The sequence below is a fragment of the Osmia lignaria genome, chromosome 14 (assembly GCF_051020975.1).
Source record: "Osmia lignaria lignaria isolate PbOS001 chromosome 14, iyOsmLign1, whole genome shotgun sequence".
Classification (NCBI taxonomy): Eukaryota; Metazoa; Arthropoda; class Insecta; order Hymenoptera; family Megachilidae; genus Osmia; species Osmia lignaria.
Window position 1 is genome coordinate 3,332,679 of NC_135045.1, and position 22,562 is coordinate 3,355,240.

General features: G+C 30.3%; 7 protein-coding genes across 16 annotated transcripts; 2 read left to right on the forward strand and 5 right to left on the reverse strand.

The window, feature by feature from the left end:
- Positions 1 to 506: 506 nt before the first annotated feature.
- On the reverse strand, positions 507 to 8,903 carry LOC117607270 (general transcription factor 3C polypeptide 1). The gene is made up of 9 exons (XM_034330800.2): positions 8,534 to 8,903; positions 8,127 to 8,320; positions 5,981 to 8,056; positions 5,668 to 5,908; positions 2,361 to 5,584; positions 1,803 to 2,284; positions 1,422 to 1,614; positions 1,241 to 1,328; positions 507 to 731 (listed from the first exon to the last, which is right to left on the reverse strand). Exons 1-9 carry the CDS (start codon positions 8,616 to 8,618, stop codon positions 610 to 612), a joined length of 6,705 nt encoding a protein of 2,234 aa, XP_034186691.2. The 5' UTR covers positions 8,619 to 8,903; the 3' UTR covers positions 507 to 609.
- A 154-nt stretch (positions 8,904 to 9,057) lies between these two features.
- On the reverse strand, positions 9,058 to 12,467 carry Sobp (Sine oculis-binding protein). Of its 4 annotated transcripts, none has more exons than XM_034330662.2 (5): positions 11,960 to 12,467; positions 11,336 to 11,507; positions 10,812 to 11,142; positions 10,504 to 10,715; positions 9,058 to 10,437 (listed from the first exon to the last, which is right to left on the reverse strand). In XM_034330662.2, exons 1-5 carry the CDS (start codon positions 11,965 to 11,967, stop codon positions 9,175 to 9,177), a joined length of 1,986 nt encoding a protein of 661 aa, XP_034186553.1. In that variant the 5' UTR covers positions 11,968 to 12,467; the 3' UTR covers positions 9,058 to 9,174. The 4 variants fall into 4 exon arrangements, with proteins under 4 accessions (XP_034186553.1, XP_034186554.1, XP_034186556.1 ...); XM_034330663.2 differs by having other exon boundaries at positions 11,847 to 12,467; XM_034330665.2 differs by having other exon boundaries at positions 9,059 to 10,437; positions 11,965 to 12,467.
- A 206-nt stretch (positions 12,468 to 12,673) lies between these two features.
- LOC117607230 (golgin-45) lies at positions 12,674 to 15,890 on the reverse strand. Of its 3 annotated transcripts, none has more exons than XM_076692348.1 (7): positions 15,669 to 15,890; positions 14,620 to 14,689; positions 13,872 to 14,410; positions 13,595 to 13,794; positions 13,379 to 13,507; positions 13,074 to 13,299; positions 12,674 to 12,994 (listed from the first exon to the last, which is right to left on the reverse strand). In XM_076692348.1, the coding sequence occupies exons 1-7, from the start codon at positions 15,738 to 15,740 to the stop codon at positions 12,833 to 12,835; spliced, it is 1,398 nt and encodes a 465-aa protein (XP_076548463.1). In that variant the 5' UTR covers positions 15,741 to 15,890; the 3' UTR covers positions 12,674 to 12,832. The 3 variants fall into 3 exon arrangements, with proteins under 3 accessions (XP_076548463.1, XP_034186557.1, XP_034186558.1); XM_034330666.2 differs by lacking the exon at positions 15,669 to 15,890 and adding an exon at positions 15,579 to 15,635; XM_034330667.2 differs by lacking the exon at positions 15,669 to 15,890 and adding an exon at positions 14,770 to 14,858 and having other exon boundaries at positions 12,675 to 12,994.
- Positions 14,976 to 17,235, forward strand: LOC117607233 (uncharacterized). The gene is made up of 4 exons (XM_076692349.1): positions 14,976 to 15,275; positions 15,366 to 15,560; positions 16,011 to 16,289; positions 16,362 to 17,235. The coding sequence occupies exons 1-4, from the start codon at positions 15,078 to 15,080 to the stop codon at positions 16,440 to 16,442; spliced, it is 753 nt and encodes a 250-aa protein (XP_076548464.1). The 5' UTR covers positions 14,976 to 15,077; the 3' UTR covers positions 16,443 to 17,235.
- Positions 16,739 to 19,174, reverse strand: stck (LIM zinc finger domain containing stck). 5 transcript variants are annotated; one of them, XM_034330673.2, is made up of 7 exons: positions 18,849 to 19,174; positions 18,347 to 18,452; positions 18,154 to 18,266; positions 17,888 to 18,080; positions 17,668 to 17,809; positions 17,323 to 17,581; positions 16,739 to 17,243 (listed from the first exon to the last, which is right to left on the reverse strand). In XM_034330673.2, exons 2-7 carry the CDS (start codon positions 18,448 to 18,450, stop codon positions 17,044 to 17,046), a joined length of 1,011 nt encoding a protein of 336 aa, XP_034186564.1. In that variant the 5' UTR covers positions 18,451 to 18,452; positions 18,849 to 19,174; the 3' UTR covers positions 16,739 to 17,043. The 5 variants fall into 5 exon arrangements, with proteins under 5 accessions (XP_034186564.1, XP_034186560.1, XP_034186562.1 ...); XM_034330669.2 differs by having other exon boundaries at positions 18,347 to 18,460; XM_034330671.2 differs by having other exon boundaries at positions 18,347 to 18,460; positions 18,813 to 19,174.
- Positions 19,175 to 19,562: 388 nt separating this feature from the next.
- Positions 19,563 to 20,790, forward strand: LOC117607234 (cytochrome c oxidase subunit 5B, mitochondrial). The gene is made up of 3 exons (XM_034330677.2): positions 19,563 to 19,764; positions 19,911 to 19,996; positions 20,167 to 20,790. The coding sequence occupies exons 1-3, from the start codon at positions 19,683 to 19,685 to the stop codon at positions 20,374 to 20,376; spliced, it is 378 nt and encodes a 125-aa protein (XP_034186568.1). The 5' UTR covers positions 19,563 to 19,682; the 3' UTR covers positions 20,377 to 20,790.
- Positions 20,791 to 20,938: 148 nt separating this feature from the next.
- On the reverse strand, positions 20,939 to 22,561 carry LOC117607235 (cyclin-dependent kinases regulatory subunit). The gene is made up of 3 exons (XM_034330678.2): positions 21,765 to 22,561; positions 21,391 to 21,518; positions 20,939 to 21,255 (listed from the first exon to the last, which is right to left on the reverse strand). The coding sequence occupies exons 1-3, from the start codon at positions 21,821 to 21,823 to the stop codon at positions 21,134 to 21,136; spliced, it is 309 nt and encodes a 102-aa protein (XP_034186569.1). The 5' UTR covers positions 21,824 to 22,561; the 3' UTR covers positions 20,939 to 21,133.
- Between the last annotated feature and the right edge of the window lies 1 nt (position 22,562).

Sequence of the window (22,562 nt, forward strand, 5' to 3'; positions counted from 1 at the left end):
AAAAAACAGTTGCTAGTTATAAAATGACTATACTACATAGAAATACGAAAATGTTGTTAGTATTATAAAAATACTCTAAATATTTATAACCAGTGATTGTTAAAAGATAATTCGTTTTAAATATTTAAAGTATTTGATAGATTAACTATATTTCGTAATGTTTCGATCTTTGAGGTTGTCACTACAGACATGTTATTTAAATTATACCTTTTATTACTGTTGATTTCAAATATTAATAAACTTAAAAAAATTATGAAATCAAAAGTTCAATTGAATTTATTGTTCACTAAAATAGCAAACTCTGTTAATATATACATAAGATATAACATTCATTGAAAAATCTTGAAAAATAATAGAACTGTGAAAAGAATAGAAAATTTTATTTACAAAATTACACATTTTTACAATTCAACGTAATTACAAATTAAATAATATATAAATTGTTCGAATGTAGGAATTCATTGTTTAAAAAAATATACATACTAATAAACTGAATGCAACTTTAAATCTATACTTTTGATACAATTTCAATAAATAAATCTAATTGTATTTTTTTATGCATTATTTTCTTAGATTCGTCTTACATAATTTTAAACATTATTTGTAAAATTAGCTAATGAAATCTGTATTATACATTTTAGTACTTAAAAATATACCAAATTTTAATATAGCACCACTTGTAGGTTCAAAAAAGATGTCTTCTTCAGCAAACCAATCATCAGTAGTGATTTCTAAAAAGAATAAAATGTAAAATATAATTAAAAACTGTAATCAAATAAATATTAATAAAATAGTTTCAAATTCCAAGGAAACGACGCGGGAGCCAATGACTGACTAGGTATCCCCACCCCATCGACGCTCCGGTTCAGCGCGCAGCGCGCGTTCAACTCTAGTCAGTCTTACCGCGACCGCAGAAGGGTACAGATGTATCTGTCGAGAGTATACCGGTACGTGTTGACATCTGAATGTTTATGCGGACGAAAATCACGTTTACCACAAAAGTAGTAAGTACTAACTATTATCTATCTCTCTAACCCTATAGATTAATTGTTATGGGTCACCATCGTAGCCACCTCCACGCGGTGTGACCTGGTAATCGATATCGCTCGCTAAGGATTTTTTAGATGATCTTTAGAAAGTGATATCGAGCTGAGTGCTACGATTCGCGTCTAACTTCAAATTTACAAAATTTGTTTAATTTTTTATTAAATTAATTTACTTAACAAATAATTACACTTACTTGGCTTAAGTTGTGCGGGTTTTGAGAATAATGTTACACGTGGTTTCTTAAAGACAATCTTTTCCACACATCCCACCTTGATTAGTATCTGTCAAAAATAATTTTATAAAATAAATATAAGTACAAATCAATTAATAGTTCCGCGAATTATGTATAACTCGTTTGAAGGATTATTAATTACCTCGACTAGTTCCCTCGTATGACATGGTTGCAAAACAGGAACAAATCTGTTCTGCAATTTAGTTAATGCGATACCTGGATGTGTTAAACAATAAGACAAAACCGATCCCAACATACGATCGAGCACTCTGCGATTTAAAACTCCGTCTATTCGAATCCACGGTTTCATTACTACCTTCACTTCTTGTTTTGTACTGAAATATAAGTGATGCTGTGTTTGTATTCGCGGCAATAGAATGACATTTACTTAATGCCAGGGCCGGCACTGGGCCTAGGCAGACTAGCCCCATAAGACGATTTTAATGTTAATTTTATAAATTTTATTTTTCTCGAACCCCCGAAATCTCAGGGTCGGCCCTGCTTAATGGAAACAGAAACTTACTTTAAGTCTAATTGCTTTACAGCTCTGGATATATCCTTCTGAGGTAGTAACCGAGTCCTTTTCCTCTGCATTCGTTTTTTCACTTGGACAGTGCAATCTTCATCACTACGGCCACCTACGTCCTTATCGAACTCTTCATTTTTCCGATTCTGTAAGTCTGATTTAGTATCCTCTTCATTTTTTAATAATTTACCTTCCGATGGTAAAGTAGAATTTTTATCGTGTTTCCCCGCCATATTTATATCGGTACTTTCGTTTACCATTTCCTTCGATTCTGGTATATACACCGTTCCTTTAGGTATTGGCATGAGAGACTCTTTCTCAAGGCGGTATATTTTATACGAATGTATCAACCATGCATCCGCATGACGATGATGAACGAATCTAACAGTCGTTACACCGGCTCGTAAAAATAATCGATGCTCTGTAAGAAGTACGGTGATACGACGTAAATCTTCTCCCAAAGAACTTTCAAATTCATCCTATAAAAATAGAAACAAATTAAAATCGTGTTCTTTCATTTTTCTTCATTTAATATTCTAAAACATTTTTACTTACTATCAATTCTTTGATACTAGCTCCAATTTCCTTCTTATCACGTACAAACTTATAAACCATCTCAATATCATCCAAGCTCAATGAAGAGTTTTTGGACAATTTTTTCTTGAAATCATAATAAGAGATACCGTCTTTAGGAAAAACAGCAAACTTACTTATTTCTTGTATCACATCATTTATAAGATTTAATTTTAAAGGTAATAATTCTTTAGCTATCGAAATACCCCTAAATACTTCAATTTCTTTTTGCGAGTTCGATGTATACAAGGAATACAGAACTTTGAACATATTTACAACAAAATATTCGTGGGCGTGATGACTGTCGGCCGCTGTCAGTTCACTCAATTCTTCTCTCATTCTCAATAAAGCTATGCGAGTATAACGTTTATCCATATCAGCTGAATCGTCAACCTTGTGACACGTATTTAAATAATTTCGCTCAAGGGGTATATTCTTTAAAATATCATTAACACGAGTATAAGAGTTCTTCTTTGATCGTGGAGAACTTTCACATTCCTCGTTTGATGTACATTCCTTACTATTAGGTTCTGAATCATTAATATTTAAGTTTTTATCAGTTATTTCAATTTCATTATTGCCTTGCAGTTTCTCTTCGTCTTTCTTTTCTTTTTCAATATCTAATTTTGTTCTTTTTTGAGCAGGTTCATCCACATCAAGTTCACTATCATCTCTTAGTCTCTTTTTTATAATTACCTCTTCTTGATCACTATTTGTACATTTTAATAATGGCACATTTTTAGATTCTGAACTTTGACCTTTTATTTGATCGTCCATTATAGTATCGTTAGAAATGTCCATCGCTGAAGAATCATCATCACGTTCTAAGTCGTGTTCGTTTAACACAATTTTCGTTCCATCTTGAAGTTTAATTACATTAGATTCATCATCGATATTGCGACCATTCTCTTCATCGCTATCAAGATTAAAATCTATATTCATAAAATGTTTCGCGTCTTCGACGTTCTTCTTCTTCCCTTCATCTTCTTGCGAAAGCGTATTCTTCTCTGTACCGAAATCTGAAAAGCCATCCCCATCTAATTTCTCATCATCGTTACGCATATCTTTATCGTGATCATTACGTTGCCCATTGGTACTAATATTATGTAAAGAAGATTCCTTTATAAATTTCAAACTATCTAAGCTAGAAAATACATCCTGATACCTTTGAGCTATCCTAAAATAAGTCTCATCCTTTTCTTGTAATCTTGGATCAAGCATTATAACTTGATCAGGTATTTCAATATCAAAGTCCATTTGATTCTGTATGACATAGTCGTGCATCGCTCCTACTACACCACCAGTAACTGGTAACACTTCGATACCATTAAAGGTACTCGATTCATCCATCTGATTTTCAGAATAGTGACTGCTGAGCTTAAGAAAAACATCATAAGATTCTTTGAATAAATTGTATGGCCATTTAGTTTGAAGTGTGTACATGTAAGTGCTACTTAATTGGTACTGAGAACTACTCATTGGCATGTAATTACCAAATTTTCTTAAAGCAGTCAAATGATTTTTTCTGATCGATACCATTTGATCGCTTCTAATTTTTGACATGGCATTTCTCAAAAGCATCTCAGGGTACTGTTGATATATTTTAAACAGCTGATATGCCCAGGATCTTCTGTCCTTTCCGCAGCACATAGAACTATGAATAACAGAGTTGATTACCACAAAATGTATATCATTGATGTTTCTCACGTCTTTAGTGAATCCTCTGTTACTAAACTGTTTAGCAGGGTGTACTACTTTGTACAACAAATTAAATTCCTGTACTGTACGTGGTACAGGAATGGGTTCTTTAGATCCAACCGAGATATCATAATACTTCTTTGCAGTGTAAGCAGCAAGATATTTAAACGCATCTTCAACCTGTTTTTCGTATTCGACAGTGGTTTTATGTTCCTTCTTGAGCTTCTCTACTATACCATCAAAGCGTTTCTTGATGAAGAAATTTTGTTTCAATTCCTCAACCCCTAAAGAAACTGCATCAACGTTGCGTTGCTGTCTGAGTATGTACAAAAGTCTTCGTTGACAAGCTCTTGATGTTTTATTGTGAGAAGCGAAGGAATATGCTCGTAACACATCTCTTACTATAGAAAATGGTACCACTTGTTTGCGGGGGTTCGAACAAAGATACACCATAACGATCTTACAAACAAGTAGAATCTTATCTTCGTGTGGGTCCCAATCTACTCGTAATTTATGCATTCGTTGCAAGGCACGGTAATCAGTTTCGTCGTACTTCGTTCGCCTTTTACTGGGACATTTCCGAGGCAGTACCCTCCTAACGTAGGATTTTTGCTTGGTGTTTCGTTTATAAGGCAATGCCTCGTACTTCTTCTGATGAAACAAACATTCGTCCAGTTTAGTTTGCACCTTTTTTCGAAGTTCTGTCACGTCGACAGAAGGAGGACCGCATACTGTTTTCAAACCGACAAACTCGGTGAACTTGATGGGTTTCACTTTTATTTTAGAGAGATACTTGTCTCTTTCACACATTTCATTTTGTTTCTTTTTCGTTTGAGGAGTAGAGGTACTGATACCCCAATTCCAGTTACGTTTAAGATGAGCGAAACACGCTGAATCTATTCCTGCAGCACCTTTACGATCACCGGGTACTTTACCAACATCCAGTTTCACAGCTTCTTCTGGGGAACGAGCTACAATTGATTGGACCATGTCGCTTTTCTTATTTAAATCCTCTAGCACTATGTCTTTCCCTTCGACAACCAGTCGACCACCCAGCGGTGTGTTGATGCATATATTCCACATGTCGTACCAATACTTGTCAACTGCTTGAATCTCAATGAAGTGGTACTTGGTGATGGGATAAGGTTTATCTTGAATCACGTGGTAATTAGGCGCAGACGATGTTGTGTCCATTAACTCTGTACGACGATTCACGTAAATGAATACCTGATCCTTCTCCTTCAATTTTTGGGGCCCAAATTGTACTAACCCAATGTAACATAATCTCGTCACTGTTTCGTGAATGTTAAATATATATTTTCTTGCGTGTAATAAAGAACTCCGAAGATCAGTCGGTAGATCTCTGACTAAATAATGTTTGCGCACAGGATGATTTAAATATTTCTCTATGTCTGGCACGGTGTAAGAGATATAATGAATTTTTACGAATATTGAGAGCGGTAGTCGTAGAAGGATATCACACATTAATGCCCATCCTAAAGGCCAACCTAAAGAAACAATTTTATTTTTTATAATTGTATTTCAGGAACATTAGAAAAATGAAAATAATGAAAAAATTGAAGCAACATACCTGTATATTTTGGTAAAGGTGGTACAAACATTTTCCAACTAACATCTTTAGTATAAATAGTACTAAATTCTTCTATTAATTCTTCTGCAATATCAATATCATTATTTCGTAAAAGTTGTAGCTGCTCGGCTCGCGAAAGTACCGGTGCACCACGATGTTCATAAACTAAATAGAATAAAAATATGTGTAATGCTTGCATACGAAGAAATTTAGGACTATACCCGTATTTTCTTGATACTCTCTGAAAGAAAATAAATTAATGATAGGCAAAATGATTATCTTAAATCGATATATCTTTCAAATGAATACTTACAGAAGCATATTTACACGATGTTGGTAATAATGTAGGTTGTTTAAATGAAGATTTATTATTTTCAGATTTATCTGTTGCATCGTCGGTATCAGCATCTTTAGTAGCCTCTGATTTTTCTATATTTCTTTTAATGGATGATTTAGATTTCTCGCAGCCTGATAAATAAAATTTTAATTTTGCTTGTTCCACAGCTGATTGAATAACAGCACTATTTACATCAATATTTGGATCACATATAAACGTTAAAGTTTTCTCTTTTCCATTTCCACTTAGTACTATTTTAATATGTTTTATTAAATTGTCCTTTGCAAGTTTCTGTAACAATCTCACCAAAGATTTCTTATCAATTTTCACATCATACCCTTCCTTATCCTCTTCTTCGTGTATCATCTTTATTAACTTCGCCATGTCATCAATAACCTGATGTTGTTTAACTGATTCTATAATCAGATTAGCCCTTTTTAATAATCTGTACGTAATATTCGTCGTACTTTTCCTTTCACTATTTTGTACATTTTCCATAAACCCGTATACTTCATTTTCTGATTTATTAGCACTTTTGACCGGTAAAACTGTCAGATCAACTTTTATATTTTTATAAACATTTGCTGCCTTTTGATCATCCGATATTTCATTAGTTTGCGACGTTGCATTGTCAGAATTTATATCTTTTTCTTTCATTTCGATTTTATTAGGTCTACTTGTTTGTTTATATCTATTTGGACGTTTTATTAGACGATATTTGTATAATATTCTATTGACAACATAAAATACTTTTTGTAATTCTACTGTAGCTACATTTGACTTTTCTTCTGTACTAACAGTACAATTTGTATCAATATCTTTGCAAATTGTACTATATTTAATGTCTTCTATATCCTCCTTTAAAGCACTGACCGTAATATCCTTTTCTACTGCTGTGATCACTTCTGCAGCCATTTTACTTCTTTCTAAATCATCAGTTTCACTTGCAATTTGTTTTGTAAATTCTTTAATTTTATGCATTTCCTTCTTAAACTGTTTACTCAAGTTACTACCCTTCTCATACCTTTTTGACACGTATTTCGTAACCCTCTGCCTTCCAAAGTCACTCATATAAGTAGCAACAATATTTGTTTTAACTAAATTTCGTAAAATCGTTCGTGACTGCAATTTGGTCAAACCCATTATTTTAGACAAACTTCCTTGACATACTCCGTCATTTCCATTAGCTTCAACTATCTTATTTGCTTGCTTTAAGTAAGGTACGCTATACTTGTGATTAGAAATATTTAATTCTTGTGGTTCATCATCTTCTTGTATTTCATCTTTATTCCATGCTTCAAAAATATCAACATTCGGAGTTAACAGCTGTACTACTTTAATCTTCTTTTCTTTTGTCGGAGTATTTTTCAATTGCCATTCTGTAGGCTGCGCATTGGGGTACAAAGTTCTGTACGGTACTCTCATGTCCGTTTTAACAACTTTTTGAAAGAACGAAGTTTTAAACAACTTCTTTATCGCATTTTCAATCCGTAATTTGCGTTTTATCTCGTCATACTCTGCAATATAATCAGGTTTTGATTTAAGAATTTTGATAACTTCCTCAGCCAAGAAGATTATCTTTGGTTTTCTTTCAACAAAAAACCTTGGAAGGTGTAAAAGACTTCCACTAAAACAATGACCCCCACTTTTCTGATGATGTATTTGCTTTGTTATTAATTTATGACGTAATAAATATTTTCTGTGGTAAAATAGGCTCTTAGGATCTTCTTTTAGAGCATTAAGACTAAGTTTTCCTTGAGTAACTTCCCCATGATATCTTGATCGTCCTACTCTTTCTAAAAAACAATACTGTACCACATTCAACTCAAGTATCGGAGATACCTCATCTCCCATTAATGCATGGTTTCTGGCAGACTGCAATGCAACTATAACCAATTTTTGTCCATATTTTTCTATAGCCTTGTCTAAACTGAGACTTCTTACTAAGTCTGTGATCTGTTTCCGGGTATAATAAGTTGAGCAAGATCCTTTAATATCATTAACAATATCATGTATGGGACAATGTGGATAAATATCTGAGGGTACATCATCCTATAAAAATTTATAGTCTTATATCTCGTATGATTGACAAATATGATTACAATTATATTGAGATACTCACTGGTTCTAATATAATACCTAAATCAGGATCTACAAATTGATAACGATCAAAAATTACAAGCGGTTCCCTTGCAGTTTCCAGTTCATAAAATGCAAATTCTCTTATTTGTACACATATTGACCATATTTGAATCATGAATGGTTTTGAAAATGGCAAAGGATTGTGAAGCCTGTGTGCTAAACGTAACCATAATGCTAAAACAGAAAAAGATAACATGTATACATAATTGAAAACATGAAAATACATTATTATGTTAATTACTATTGAATTTAAATATAGGAAATGACAACTGATACAGAGATATTTGATCGATAAATTTATTATTAAACAAGAGCATCAACTATTATACAGTGAAAAATAATGCGCATATTATGGTGAAATAGATATTAATATTTATATACACTAACCTTCTATGGTAATACCATCCAAACCTTCTAATGAAACTTCGTCAATTATTGAATCTACTAGATTGATTGATGGATATGACACCATATTTAATTATGTATTAATACAATGTATATATGAGATAAAAGATGCTCTACATTTCTCATTTATTTCCACGTTTTTAGATAAAAAATTGCCATTTCAGAGTTCATATTGCGGTTATATCATGTGTGCATCGGGTGCATGCAAGTCAATGCAAGTATCTTACAAGGTGGCGCTGCATTCATAACGTGTAAATAACATAATGCAAAATAATATTGAATAGAAATACATATATACAAATATATTCATAAAAGATACATAGGTAAGGGCTAAATAAATTTCTGAGAGAATTATGAATTATAATTTTAATATATATTCTTAAAAAATATAAAAGATAAGTAAACTAAGTAGAAAAAGCATCTTCCTAAATTATATTCTAAAAGAAAAGAATAATAACTTCTTCAAATGTTTTTTTTTTATTTAAATAAAATATTAGTTTCGCTATATTTTGTTTCATTCAGCATAAAAAATATAATCATATCTATGAATACAATCTTATAAATTACAAAAATTGTATAATAATGCACATTTTATAAAAAAGATATCTTTTATAAATTGTCTTTTAAACTGCTATAAACTTATTTCTTTTCTTTAGCTTATCCTTATGTTTATCATTAATAATTTCATTCGAGTGTTTTCTTTTTCTTAATGATTTTGTATGATGTTTCAATTGCCGTAAGTTATCATTGCTTTCATTATTGATGTTAGAACATTTCATTGATTTTGATGTACTTTTTGTCACTGTCATAGTTTCACTTCCATTTAATTGTGACTTCTGTGGTACAAGACATTTATCTTCCACTATGTCTTCCACTATGTCTTGACATTTTACATCTTCATATTTTGAATCTTCAGTGCTTATAAAGTCTTCTTGTTTATCAGTTACAAAGTCATTAAGAATCGGTGCTGATATGGGAACAGGAATAGGGATTGGAATAGGTATAGGTATAGGTATAGGATATGGTGCTAAAACTGTAACAGGAGATAAAAGTGTTACAGGTGATGAATGAATTGAAGAATTAATTTGACTAGATTGTACAGGTGTTCTTGAACTTACACCTATTTGATTTTGATTCAATGTTTGATTCAATTTATGTGTACAAGTTTTAGGTAAAAGTGGACATTGTGTTAAAGATGTAGCTGTCTTTGAAAACCAAGGTGATGACCTTAGTATGTCCTCCAATGAATTATGATCTTTCTCTTGTATATTTTTTCCTCCAATCATACTATCATTTTGTTGATGATTACATAAATTATAATTTATGATACCCATCAAGTTACAGTTTTCCTTGAAACTTTTGTAGTCATTCGTTTGTGAAACATTAACACTGCAATAATTTTGATTACCCATAAAATGACAACATTTGTTTCCTTCATTTGCTAGAGTTTGTTCTTTAACACATTCATTGACGTTACTTTCATTAACTCCTTTATGAAAATTTTTTTTCTCATTACTATTATTGCTTTTTGAATGTTTTTTCATGTAAATTGAATCTTTCTTTGTTGAAATCTTTGGATTAGATATTGGTCCTTCATTACTATTTTCATCTATTTCCTTTGTTCCATTATTAGGCACAGGGGTTGATAAATTATAAATTAAATTGTTGTCAGCTACAAATGTATCATCTGTAGGACTGTTTAGCGGTGATTGACAATTTCTAAACCAAAGTTCTGGAGTTATTAAACTACCTTTCTCTGTGTCATGAAAGGAAGCATTATTCAAACCCTGAAGCATCAAATGAGTTTGGGTTTCATGGCAGAAAATGTTTATTTTGTATTGATTTAAACATCTGTCACTACAAAATTGTAATGGACTTTCACTATCCTAAAAAAAAAATATGTTTTAATTAAGCATTACAATAAAGAAACATTTTATATTTAATTTACATACCTGAAAACCAACATAACTAATTGGATTTCTTATATGCCTACACCAGTCACATATTTTTGCTTGTTTAAAAACTGCTCTTCTACCAGCTATAAAACAATCTTCGCTACAAAAGTGTCTCAGAGCATTTATTGTATTATTAGAAAGAGAATTTATTTCTTCTGAAGTTCCTGTTTTTATTGTTCTACCACACCAGGAACATCTTATTTCATTATCTATAAAACACATAATAAAGTATCAAAAAATATAAATTGTAATAGGTCTTGTAAAGTTTATTAAATTAAACAAAAACAATGCTTGTTTTGTTGTACCTGAAAAAGTAGAGCTTTTACAATTTTGGTAAGGAAATTTAGATGTAGAATCAAATGACAGTGTTTTTAATTCCACTGGAGATGATAATTGCCTGTTCATAGTTTCAGAACATGGCAATGATAAGCTTGAAACTTCAGAAGGTGAATTAAAAGCACTTGGTGATACTGAATCTCTTAATACTAATTTGTTTGATGCAATGTTTTGGTCCATTTGATTATCCTTTGTATTAGATGTAAAGTGGTCCAAGTTCAAACGTTTTGTACAACCACTGTCCACTTTATCATAGCCATACCAGCCTAATAATTCACTCATTGTTGTTGCTGCATATTCCTATAATAAAAATATTGCTTTCTACTAATAATTAAAAATAATAGATTTCTATATAATTTGTGACTTTATCAGTAAATCTACTTTATCAGTAAACGATATTACTGAACAAATGTGTGATCTTTTAAATTGCAATCAATGATTCAAATAGGATCAATAAAAATATATGTTTAAATAATATTTAATTATACCATACCTGAATTTCATTATCAGTTTCTTCCTCTTTAATTCGAACCGGCGTAAAATTCTTTCGGGATGAACGATTGCCTTCATTATCCTTAGCCGATGATGAAAATACTTTCTTCGCGTTTTGCTCAATGTTTTTTACAAAAGAGTTAATCGGTGATTTAATGTCCATTACCTTTAAACTTTCGATTAAATTTTAAGGAAATTAATATCAATTAAAAGAAAAAGTCAATATAATATTAATATACGCGGGTGACTCAATGTACTTTTGAAAGACCCGCCAATATTTTGTGATTAATATTACAGTAGAAGAAAAGTATAAATAATTATGAACAAACGTAAACCATTTTTAAAAACAATTATTACTATGTTTTTACAATTAACGAATATATTTATCGAAAACTTATATATAATGAGCAGCAAAATCAAATCATTATACATGAAATTAGTTCGTTAATCATTTGTCGGTTAATTGTATCTAATATTACGAGGAGTAGTAACATGATATTTTATATTATTACAATGTTATTGTAGTAGTGATGTATAATGATAATTAATTTTCTAAGTAACTTTTCATTAAAACAGTCACATATAATACATATATATGATATACAATTCAAATAAGTATTATTACTGAACCATCAAGCTGTGCCTAATCAAATTTCACTGATATTTTTAGGCCACTAAGGTAACACACAACTTGCGTGAAAATAGATCTCATAAATAACTCGTCCAGTATCTTCTCCTTCTCGCCGACTTAACAGAAAATTTCTTCGCACTTCTCAGAAATTTATTTTTACACAGTCCATACAATCTACAATTATTACCCCCTACGATTGTACATGTATATATGAGAATTTCTATTTATGTATTTTTAATAACAATGCGGTATTCGTTTATATTAAAATTGATTCTAACGCGCGTTATTTGACGATGAAAAATCGCACTGTCAATCAATTCATTGAACACGCACTTTCGATCTATAAGTCGCGTGGTACGATTTTCGCGCACGATTTAAAATTTCAAATTACTTTATTACTCTGCCGAATCGGAACGTGCGGTGTTAAACGATTCTTTGAATTGAACTTCGATTTCGATACACGGCAGACAGGCATAAGCAAGAAGAGGTAGAGATGAAGAAAAGAGAAAGAGATAGGTTTCTTTCGCGCGCCCTCTTTTAACTTTTATTTCCTCCAACACTGATTTTTTACAATTCCTCAGATTATTTCGTTATAAATTATCAATAAATTATTAATATATTGGGAAGATTAATAAAATATATTATAAACGTACAAACATTTTATTAAACCAATGTCTAGTTACAATAAAAATGTTAACATCTGAATAAACTGTGAAATAAGGATTGATTTTTTTATTGTCAATCAATGTTACTTGTATCAATAAATTAAGAATTCTAGATACAAAAATGGTATAGTACAATTAAATACATTTAAAAAACATATAGCATCATACAATAAGTGAACAGAGTATATTGCAATAAAAAATTTTAAATTTGTTTAATTTCACCGCTACAATGAGGACAACAAGTTATGTTTGAATCACATCTTGGAAGAAATATTTGGCCACCAATTGCTACAGCTGCTCCCATTACAGCGCTACAAGCTACGTCTTGTCTTCCCGACATCAACATTTTTGGACTCATAAGTAGCTAAAGAAACAATAAAAGTTAATCAGTAACAAAAATGATATAGGCCGTGGAAATAACTCAAGATCTAATGAAAGCTTACCTGCTCTGCAGTTTTTTCAGCAACTGTTTTCATATCTAAACCAGTTGTATTAATTTCTCTCTGTAAATTAATATTTTCTACACCGCTTAACAACTGAACCCTTAGGATTTCTGCGAGCTGACAGCAGCCTTGAGTTAAATCTATGATATTTGTACTCGGTAACTCGTGTCTTTTATTTGAAGCAGCTCCAACAGGATCAAAGTTTTCACGAAGGATACTAAGTGTCCTAAAACGAAAAGAATGTACTACAGGAGATGTTCTTACTTCAAAAACAAATATTTATCTAATGTATTAGTAACATATACCTGTACGTTTTCAGAGATACATCTCGAATAAGATTACGATCCTCTAAAAGTCGTTTTATTGCTTCTTGAAGATCCGTAGTTCTTTGACAAAGAGCTGCCTTCCATTTTGCAAGTTCTTCAACCATTAAGCTAAAAATAAATTATAATCTTCCGTGATATCGGTTAAACATTATTAGAAGTTCTAATTATTAATGATATACTATTATTTTCATTTACCTACTGGCTAAAAATTTACTTCTCCAAACTTCGCATTGGCCAGCCAGCCATTCTGTCTGTTCTTGATGAGTTGAAAGATGTTGAGCTGAATTCAACAGAGCCCTGGCAAGTTGCAATTTATCCTCAGTCAATAAATGAACTTTTGTTTCAAGATCTTCTCCTACTGCAGCTACCAATAAATTCTTCAGTTCTCCATTCACCTATTTCAAACAGATCTACAATATATTTTTATATTTAAAAGCTCATTACGTATTATGGTAAAAAGAGCAAATAATACCTGTGCTTGAAATTTCAATTGATTTTCAAGCTGACTATTCTCTTCTTTGAGTTTTTGTATTTCTGCATCATAAGCTTTCTTTTCCTTTGACCAATCACTCTCTGTATCTTTATCTATTTTTTGAATACCAACTGATGAAACCTCTGTTTCATGAATCTTAATTGCAGCAACCTGAGAGACAGCCATACTCATATTTAAATTATTTCTTTGTAACTTTTTAGCTTTTTTGTTGCAAGGAATGATTGGATTGACCGCAGCTTTGTAAGGTTCATAAGGTACAAATTTTGGTTCTTTTGATTTCAATGAATTTAATACATGCTTTTCATCTTTTACACTAGCTACATGCTTTGGTACTAGGTTTATTATTGGACCATTTGGCATAACTGGAGGTATGGAACTTAATTGCTTTAAATTTGTTGGATGATAGATAAGCGCATCTCCAAGACGACATTTTGATTGTTTTGTCTCAGCTTTTTGTGCCACCACATTTTCCATTCCATCACCTTGTGTGCGTTTAACACAGCCCATTACTTGTAAATCTAAAATAATATTAAATTTGATTATTAATGCACAATATAAAAAACAAAAGTATGAATATTAGTAATATTATCAAATTTTGATTAATTTTACTACGTCATACTATGAGTATTATATATCTTTAACTTCAATTATCGAACATATGGAGATTATTTATATAGGATATAAAAATTTAAAGACATTTAAATAAATCATAAGATAATAGTCTAACCTTGTGATTTGGTTTGCGTTTCATCTTTTGTAGAGCCTGAGATAGTTGCCATTTTCACATTTATTTCGATCTAATTAAAAAATATAAGTGATAATTCTTGAAGAAACGTAATTGCAGATAACATATTACTTTCTATTTATAATTATTAACCTATCGTTTATCACATTACATGGAACTTGTGAAAGTAACTTAACATGGTAGTAAAATACGCGCGAATACGAACGCGCACAAGATAAATACGAATGAATTTATCAGGGCATTTTTATTTCGTATCTTTATCAATTTTATTTTTATAATTGATGATAGTATGAACAATAAATGCAACACGATAACAAAGAAAAAATGTTAAAGTAATAAATTCGGTCTAATACATGTACATATGTTTAAATTATCAGTAATTATGGTCATTTTAAATTAACAGATAAATTGGAATTAAAATTTTCAAATATAATCAAAATATGGACAAGAAAACATATAAAAAATATAAACGAAGGATTGCCGAAGCAGTAGCTGCAATTGATAATAAACCTCCAAAGTTCAAATTAGCTACTTATTATAAAACTACTAATTTACAGCTGGATGCAGTTAGAGTAAAAGAAATAGATAAGGAAAATATGAAATTACTGAGGAAGATGAACATAATTACTCGAACAGGTGTAGGTATTGCACTATTTTATTTAAAATGTATTGTTAAGTTTCTCTATTATAATTAAATCCATTTAATATCATTTCGGTGTAATAAATAGGGAAATGTTGATTGTTGGGGAACAAATAAGATAGAATACAAATCAAAATATGATGACCAAAATATAATTAACAAGAATATCATGAAAGATAATGAAATTTTATTAAAAAATATTCGCGATGCCAGTACTCATTATCCTGTTGCGGAATTAATAAAAAGTTGGAAAACTATGCAAATAAAATCGATGCACGGCAGAAGGAAAGTTTTAATTTACCAATAATTTTATTATGTTGAATATGATGACACGTTGACTCATGTTAAAAGTAATATATTATAAATTATATAGACATTCCAAAGGACTTACATTTGAAATTACTGGACCACAAATGAACAAAGATGATTGTATGGCCAGTAATTTATCAGTATTGAAAAACATGAATCCATCTATTCGGACGAAATGTTTCTTCGAAATTAAAGTCCAAACCGACGATCAGATATTAGGACGCATTCAATTTGAACTTTATGATGATATCGTACCAAAAACGTGTGCTAATTTTGCGGAACTGTGTAGTGGAACCACTAATGGTTTATCGTACAAGTAAATCTTATATGAATCAATAAATTATTTAATAAAAGTAAAATAACATTTCTTTTCCAAATGCGTTAAATAAATAAGAAATTATAAAAAAGAATTTTCATTCACGATAGAAATACACCATTCCATCGTATCGTTTCCGGTTACTGGTGCCAAGGTGGGGATATTACAAAATTTAACGGCAGCGGAGGAACATCCATTTATGGAGATTCATTTGAAAATGAGAATTACAATTTACGCCATGCCGGGCTTGGAGTTTTGTCCATGTGCAACGATGATAATAATAGATGCGATTCCAAATTTAATCTTACTTTTAGGCGTTTAGAAACAGTTGACAATAAACACGTAGTCTTTGGAAAAGTTACTTCCGGTATTTCAAATATTAGCAAGGTATACTGCTTATTATAGTTATTTAATTTATTTTTTATATCGATTTCTAAATAGAACTTGTGTAATTTATAGATTGAAGAATTTGGTACAAAAACAGGAAAACCAATCAAAACAGTAATTATATGTGATTGCGGTGTTGTATCAAGAAAATAAGAACATTTGTAAGATTTAATTGACCAATCACTTAAAGTTTCAATGAAATAATTTCACAAAGTTAGTAACATAATTTTATGTTATAGTAATTCGAATTATTATAATTAACAATTTGGTAATCTTCGATTATATGAAGATGCACGCTATTCTTATTTATTCAGTTTATTTTCCTTTTGTCAGTATTATAATTTACATAGTTTGCAAAAATACAGTCTGTGAAAAACTTACAGATAAAGATATTTTCTTACATGTTACACATGATAATAACAAATATTATTTTTAAAATCATTACGTTTCCAACAAAAGATCTACATTAATACCATATTTCCTACAGTATAAGTTCAATTTTTTTATATAAGTATATTTAATTGACATTTTTACACCAGTAAGGCACTCTGAATATAAGAAAATATTGTTGAGATGCTCAGACACATAAAAATGATTTCCATTATTAAAACAAAAGCATAAATACAGTGATTTGATTAATATTAGCAATCAGTACATAGGTATGTTACATTTTACTGTTAACTTTCATTAATATGCTGAATTTTTTTTACTTTACTTCCTGTAATTAGTGTAAATAAAATGATATAATATAGTTTTAAGCGGGTATTCTTTTAGGATTTAAGTCGTACATACGACGCATACGTTTCTTTAATTCTTGTGGAAATTTATCATAACATTTTTTGCAAGCTGGCTTCAGATCAAATTCGAAGAATTTAGTTTTTTGATTCATTTTTTGATCACAAAATGCACAAGCAAAGTGATGAACGCACCATGCTTTGTTTAAAGCTGTGAAGACTGAAAAATATACAATAAAATCGTAATTATTTTGTACTTAAATTTTGTTTCAAAAATAAGAATAGTATAGTATACATACCATCCCCAGAAATGACCTGATTACAGACAAAACAAAGATTTCCAAAAAGTTGATGGTAGTGTGTCTCACAGTAAGCTAAACCTTTTTTCTCATAATGTCTATGACCTAAGAATGGTTTTTCACATTTTGCACATACAAAATGTTCAACATGCCAATGTTTACCCAAAGCAGTTACTACACGTTCTTCTATCGGACGTCGGCATGCTCCGCAAATTGGAATTCCCATTTTATCATGACATCTCAAACAATACAACTCATTCTAAAAACATAATTGTTTTTAAAAATTATGTTTCAACATAATACTACTTTTTTTTACATTCCAACATAAGCTAGAACAATTGATACCATTTCATTGGCAGCATATCCTGGTCTAGAATTAACTTCTCTAGCATCAGAATTAAGTTCTGTACCGCAAGCTGTACAATTGAAGTGGTACGGATGATAAAGCTCCCCTCGAAAACGTAGAGGTTTGTCGTCAATTACTCCGCTACAAATTACATAATATCACATAATTCTTATACAATATCTAAATAACATAAAAAGTTTATCAAAATTTCTTTCATACTGGCATTGATGACAAATATATTTTCCCAGTGCTCCTGCTTTAACGCGTGCATTACATGTGTGGCATAAAGCTCTGCCTTGACACTTAATAAATCCTGCATCAGCTAATTCACCACTGCATTCTTCGCAACGGAAACACGCTGGATGCCAGTTAGCATTCATTGCTTTTATTACACGGCCAATAACAAATTCCCCTATACATAAAAAATTGTAACATATACCGTGATTCTGAAATACTGAAACCATTTACATAAACAGCTTACTAACCGCATTTTTCACAACAAGGTGCAAACAAGACATGAAAATCATGTTCGCAATATTTATATCCTTCGAACTCATAAAATATTCCATCTGGGAATGGACGAAAACATTGTGCACATCTAAAAAAAGTAGAAATTAAAAATATTTAATTCTGAGATCAGTATTTTATAACTGTTTATAATTATAAGGATGTCCTTACACAAAACACTGAGGATGCCATAATTCTCCATGTGAATTAACAATTTTTTCATGAGGTACAAAACCTTCTCTGCATCGAGAACAAAACATATGATCCAAAGACATCTCTGTAACACTTTGGTAAATATCATATCAGTATTAACCTCTTATTAAAATTAATTTTTAATATGTATAATATAGTTGAAAACATTATTTACAAAATATGTTGCATTTAATAAATCACAGAATAATTGAATCAATATTATAAGCTTAAACTATTTAACAAAATTTGATTTTTTGACAAAAATAAGCAAAATTTATTTCATAACATTTAAACATGTGATACAATAATCGATATAAGTAGTCTTTTTATACACATTTGAATCTTTACTGATAAAATATATTTAAATTACATTTTAAGTACTCCGAAAAGCGGATTTAAAATAATATACTTGGTAACTATGTTTGATAGATAGAAAATATCTTACAATGCTATGTTTTTCAACAGAAGTAATTGCGCTTACCCTGGCATTCTTTAATGATAAAGAAGAACTAAGAAAAACTATAGTTTACAATTTTCATTACCAGTTAATATTTTATTTTTTGCAAAAACTTAGAAAATTATCAACGTTATACGTTACAAGTGTTTTATAAAATACTTTTCTAAATTAAAAAATGATGATATTTGTCACAAATATACTATTTGCACTTTATTTTTTAAAATAAAACTTTGTATGAAAAATATACACTGTGACAGAATTTCATATTAAATCGATGATTCCCTATATGTTTAAAATAAAAATTACGTCAGCAAATAATGCACCGCCTTTCGGTAATGATCATTTAACTGCAATGACCAATCAGATGTTAGAAATATGGAATTACCTTTTTTGAAATCTTATTCCAGACAATGAAAAGAAAATGTATAGATTGGAGGACTATGAATATCGTACGTAATTTTTGAAAAATTCTTTTATCACAATTGCTTTTCTATAGCAATTTAATATCTAAGAAGAGGGCTATTAACTTGTAGTTTAATTAAACATTAAATGTTCATTTCTATACAATAATAAATTTGTATTTTAATGAATTATTAATGAATATTAATATAATATATAAAATAAAACATGATACTTAAGAAATTGAATTATGTACATCGAATGCAAGAATTTCAAAAAATATGATTAAATAAATAGAATATATTGCACATAAATATATCAATGGCGCTGTGAACAAGCACACTCTGATCGATCGCAGTCCTCAAATCGAGGTGGGCACTCTTTAACCATTTTACGTGAATTGTTTGTGCTGAGAAAAAAGACTTCCCTTAGCGAGGTATTGACTGCGTAAGAGGAAAAATGGCATGGTTAAGCACTCGTGCCGCTTTCCAAACATGTAAACGTCCATTCTCTCGTTCCTCTGTTGTTCACTGGAAATTTTGTAAGCATACATTATTTCTTCATTTTTATAAAAATTCAACCTAAGCTTTTGCGTTTTCATATTACGTAATTTAATAACGCTGTTCGCTTATCTGATTTGTATTTAATATGAAACGCAAATTATTTTATAATCTTCTTTTATTACAGGGGAAGATAAAGAGCTTCCTGATCCATTGGAGCATGCAACAGGATTAGAAAAACGTGAGCTGCTTGCTGCAGCAGCTGGCAATTATGTAAGTTTCTACGTTTAATAATTGTGGAAGTCAATAATTTCTTACTGTACGTCATTTTGAAGTTTTGTTGTATTATATCTCGTATAATTATTAATTACCTACAAGTTACAGTTGTTTTATATAGAATGATAATCTAGAAATATAACTAATATTTTATTATTTTATTGCAGGATCCGTATCACATGAAAGCTATACAAATCAAAGTTGACAGCACAAAAGATAGGCCTAATCTAGTACCAAGTGCATTCACAAGCCGAATCGTCGGCTGCATTTGCGAAGCAGACTCCTCGCATGTAAACTGGATGTGGTTACACGAAGGCCAAGCACGTCGTTGCGAATGTGGTCATTGGTTTAAGCTTATCGAAAAACCTCCACTTTAAGTTAATGTAATTCCTTGTTAATTAGTAATTTGTTTAAAACATAGAATTAATATTGTATAATACCAAACATTGTTTCATTTATACCTATGGTATCCTATCTTCGTAAGTTCAAAATAAATTATACAGTGTAATTCTAACTGGAAAGGATTGCAAATACTTTTACTATTTCTATTTAATGTTTTTGCCTTATTATTTTTTACAAATTACTAACTGTAGGATATTTAAACAACAATGCTTCTTTTATTATAAACTTTTATTGTAACAAAATTTTATTCACAAACGAATAGTTTTTATTACAAAGTTATTTATTACATAGACCATTGATACATACAATTCTCTCTAGTATTAAAAATGTTATGAATATCTACTATTTATAAATGTATGCAAAAATATCAATGTATACAGTAAATAATTCCTTAATTAATTTAGAATACAGTCGTGTTTATCTACTAGCATACAATTTATTTTTAATTATATGTAATGATTAACTATATACATTGATGTAAAATTTCACAAAATTGTATGCATAAAAATATTTATGCATACACGTTTCATAAAATGAAAATTTATGATTATTTTAATATTATTTGTTATAGACAGAATTACTTTACATGACAATGATGTTCTGTTGAATGTGATACTATAAAATTGATAAAAAAATTAAAATATTTACAAATTAATAAATAAATCAGTATAGAATCATCATATAAAGTATAACTATGCTGATGTATGGTGAAGTTGCAGATCTTTTTTGTATTTAATATTTAAACTTTATTTCAATTTCAAAGACATGATTTTCATAGTCCCTTTGAAAGGATGAATTTCTTGAAGTTGTTAAAACATCTGTCCTTGGTCTACGAAATAGTAGTACATGAGGTTCTAGAAATATTAAGTGTTTCTCTTTAAATTATGATTGAATGAAACAATAACTAAACCTAATATTATTGTTATAATTAATATTTTTGCTATGAAAAAGCATATTTATTAAGAAACATAATGTCTTTAATTTCTTACCTGGTACATGCATCATATAATGAACCCAACCTGGACTTTGTTGAACTCCTAAATTTCTCCACTCAGTTTCTGACATAAGATGAGTTTTTGGTACGTGTCTTGCTAAATCTGCTGGTAAAATAACGTGCCTATAAACAAAGAAATATATAAATTTTAAGTGATAATTTTAATTATAAGTAATGTGTTTTGGCATTATATATATTATATGTAACATTTATAAAGTATTAACAGAGTACACTTTCATACAGATTAATTTTACATTGACATTAACATTATGATTAACTTATTTAGTATCACTGAAGCACCATTAACAAATAGTCATAATTTTTGAATAAGAATGATAAATATATATATATATGTGTATATATACAAACCTATACTCATACTTATCATCATTGTACTTTCCAGAGTATTGTATTTGATCAACTGGCATTTTGAAAATGCAGCAATGTAAATTGTTTTTTCCTCTATAAAAACAGTGCGTGTGTATATAAGAATAAATATCACCTCGTCATCGATATTATTACATGTGCTGTAGCATTCGAGCAATTTAATTTCCACTCTTTTTGAAAAGCCATAACAGGTAACAGTGACTACAGCTACAGAAAGACTTTAGTTCCCGTTATCGACGGGTCATAATTTTCTTAGGGGTCCTAGACACCCCAAGGGTGAGGTTAAACCTCAATGTATGTAAGTACATACATACGAAACACAGTCGAAATGACAATCATACCTGTCTTACCAGTCTTTCCTTTACCACACCTTGCAATGACAATTACTATTTTCTTTAAATAAGTCCAAACCAGCACAAGACTGTAAAATTATTAAAATAATTGTTTGACAAACTTGTACTCATAAACTTGTATTTTAAAAAGACCGCCATAAATTAAGTGAGGTTAACTAGCATCATCTACCGGGAGAAGGTGTAAGCTACTTGCATACATATCGACCGAACCACCGGCAGTCGGTAAGTTGCCGACTTATCACCGACAGTCGGTCAGTTGTTCTACTGATTGTTTCCGCCATTTTCAGATGTATATTGTAACAAAGTACTTTTTACGAGCAATTTGATTTTGCAATTAAATTGTAATTAATGTGTTATATTATACACGAATTGTAAGATATAAAATTAAGCACTTTAAGTTTGCGATTTTATCTGGGACAAACTTGTA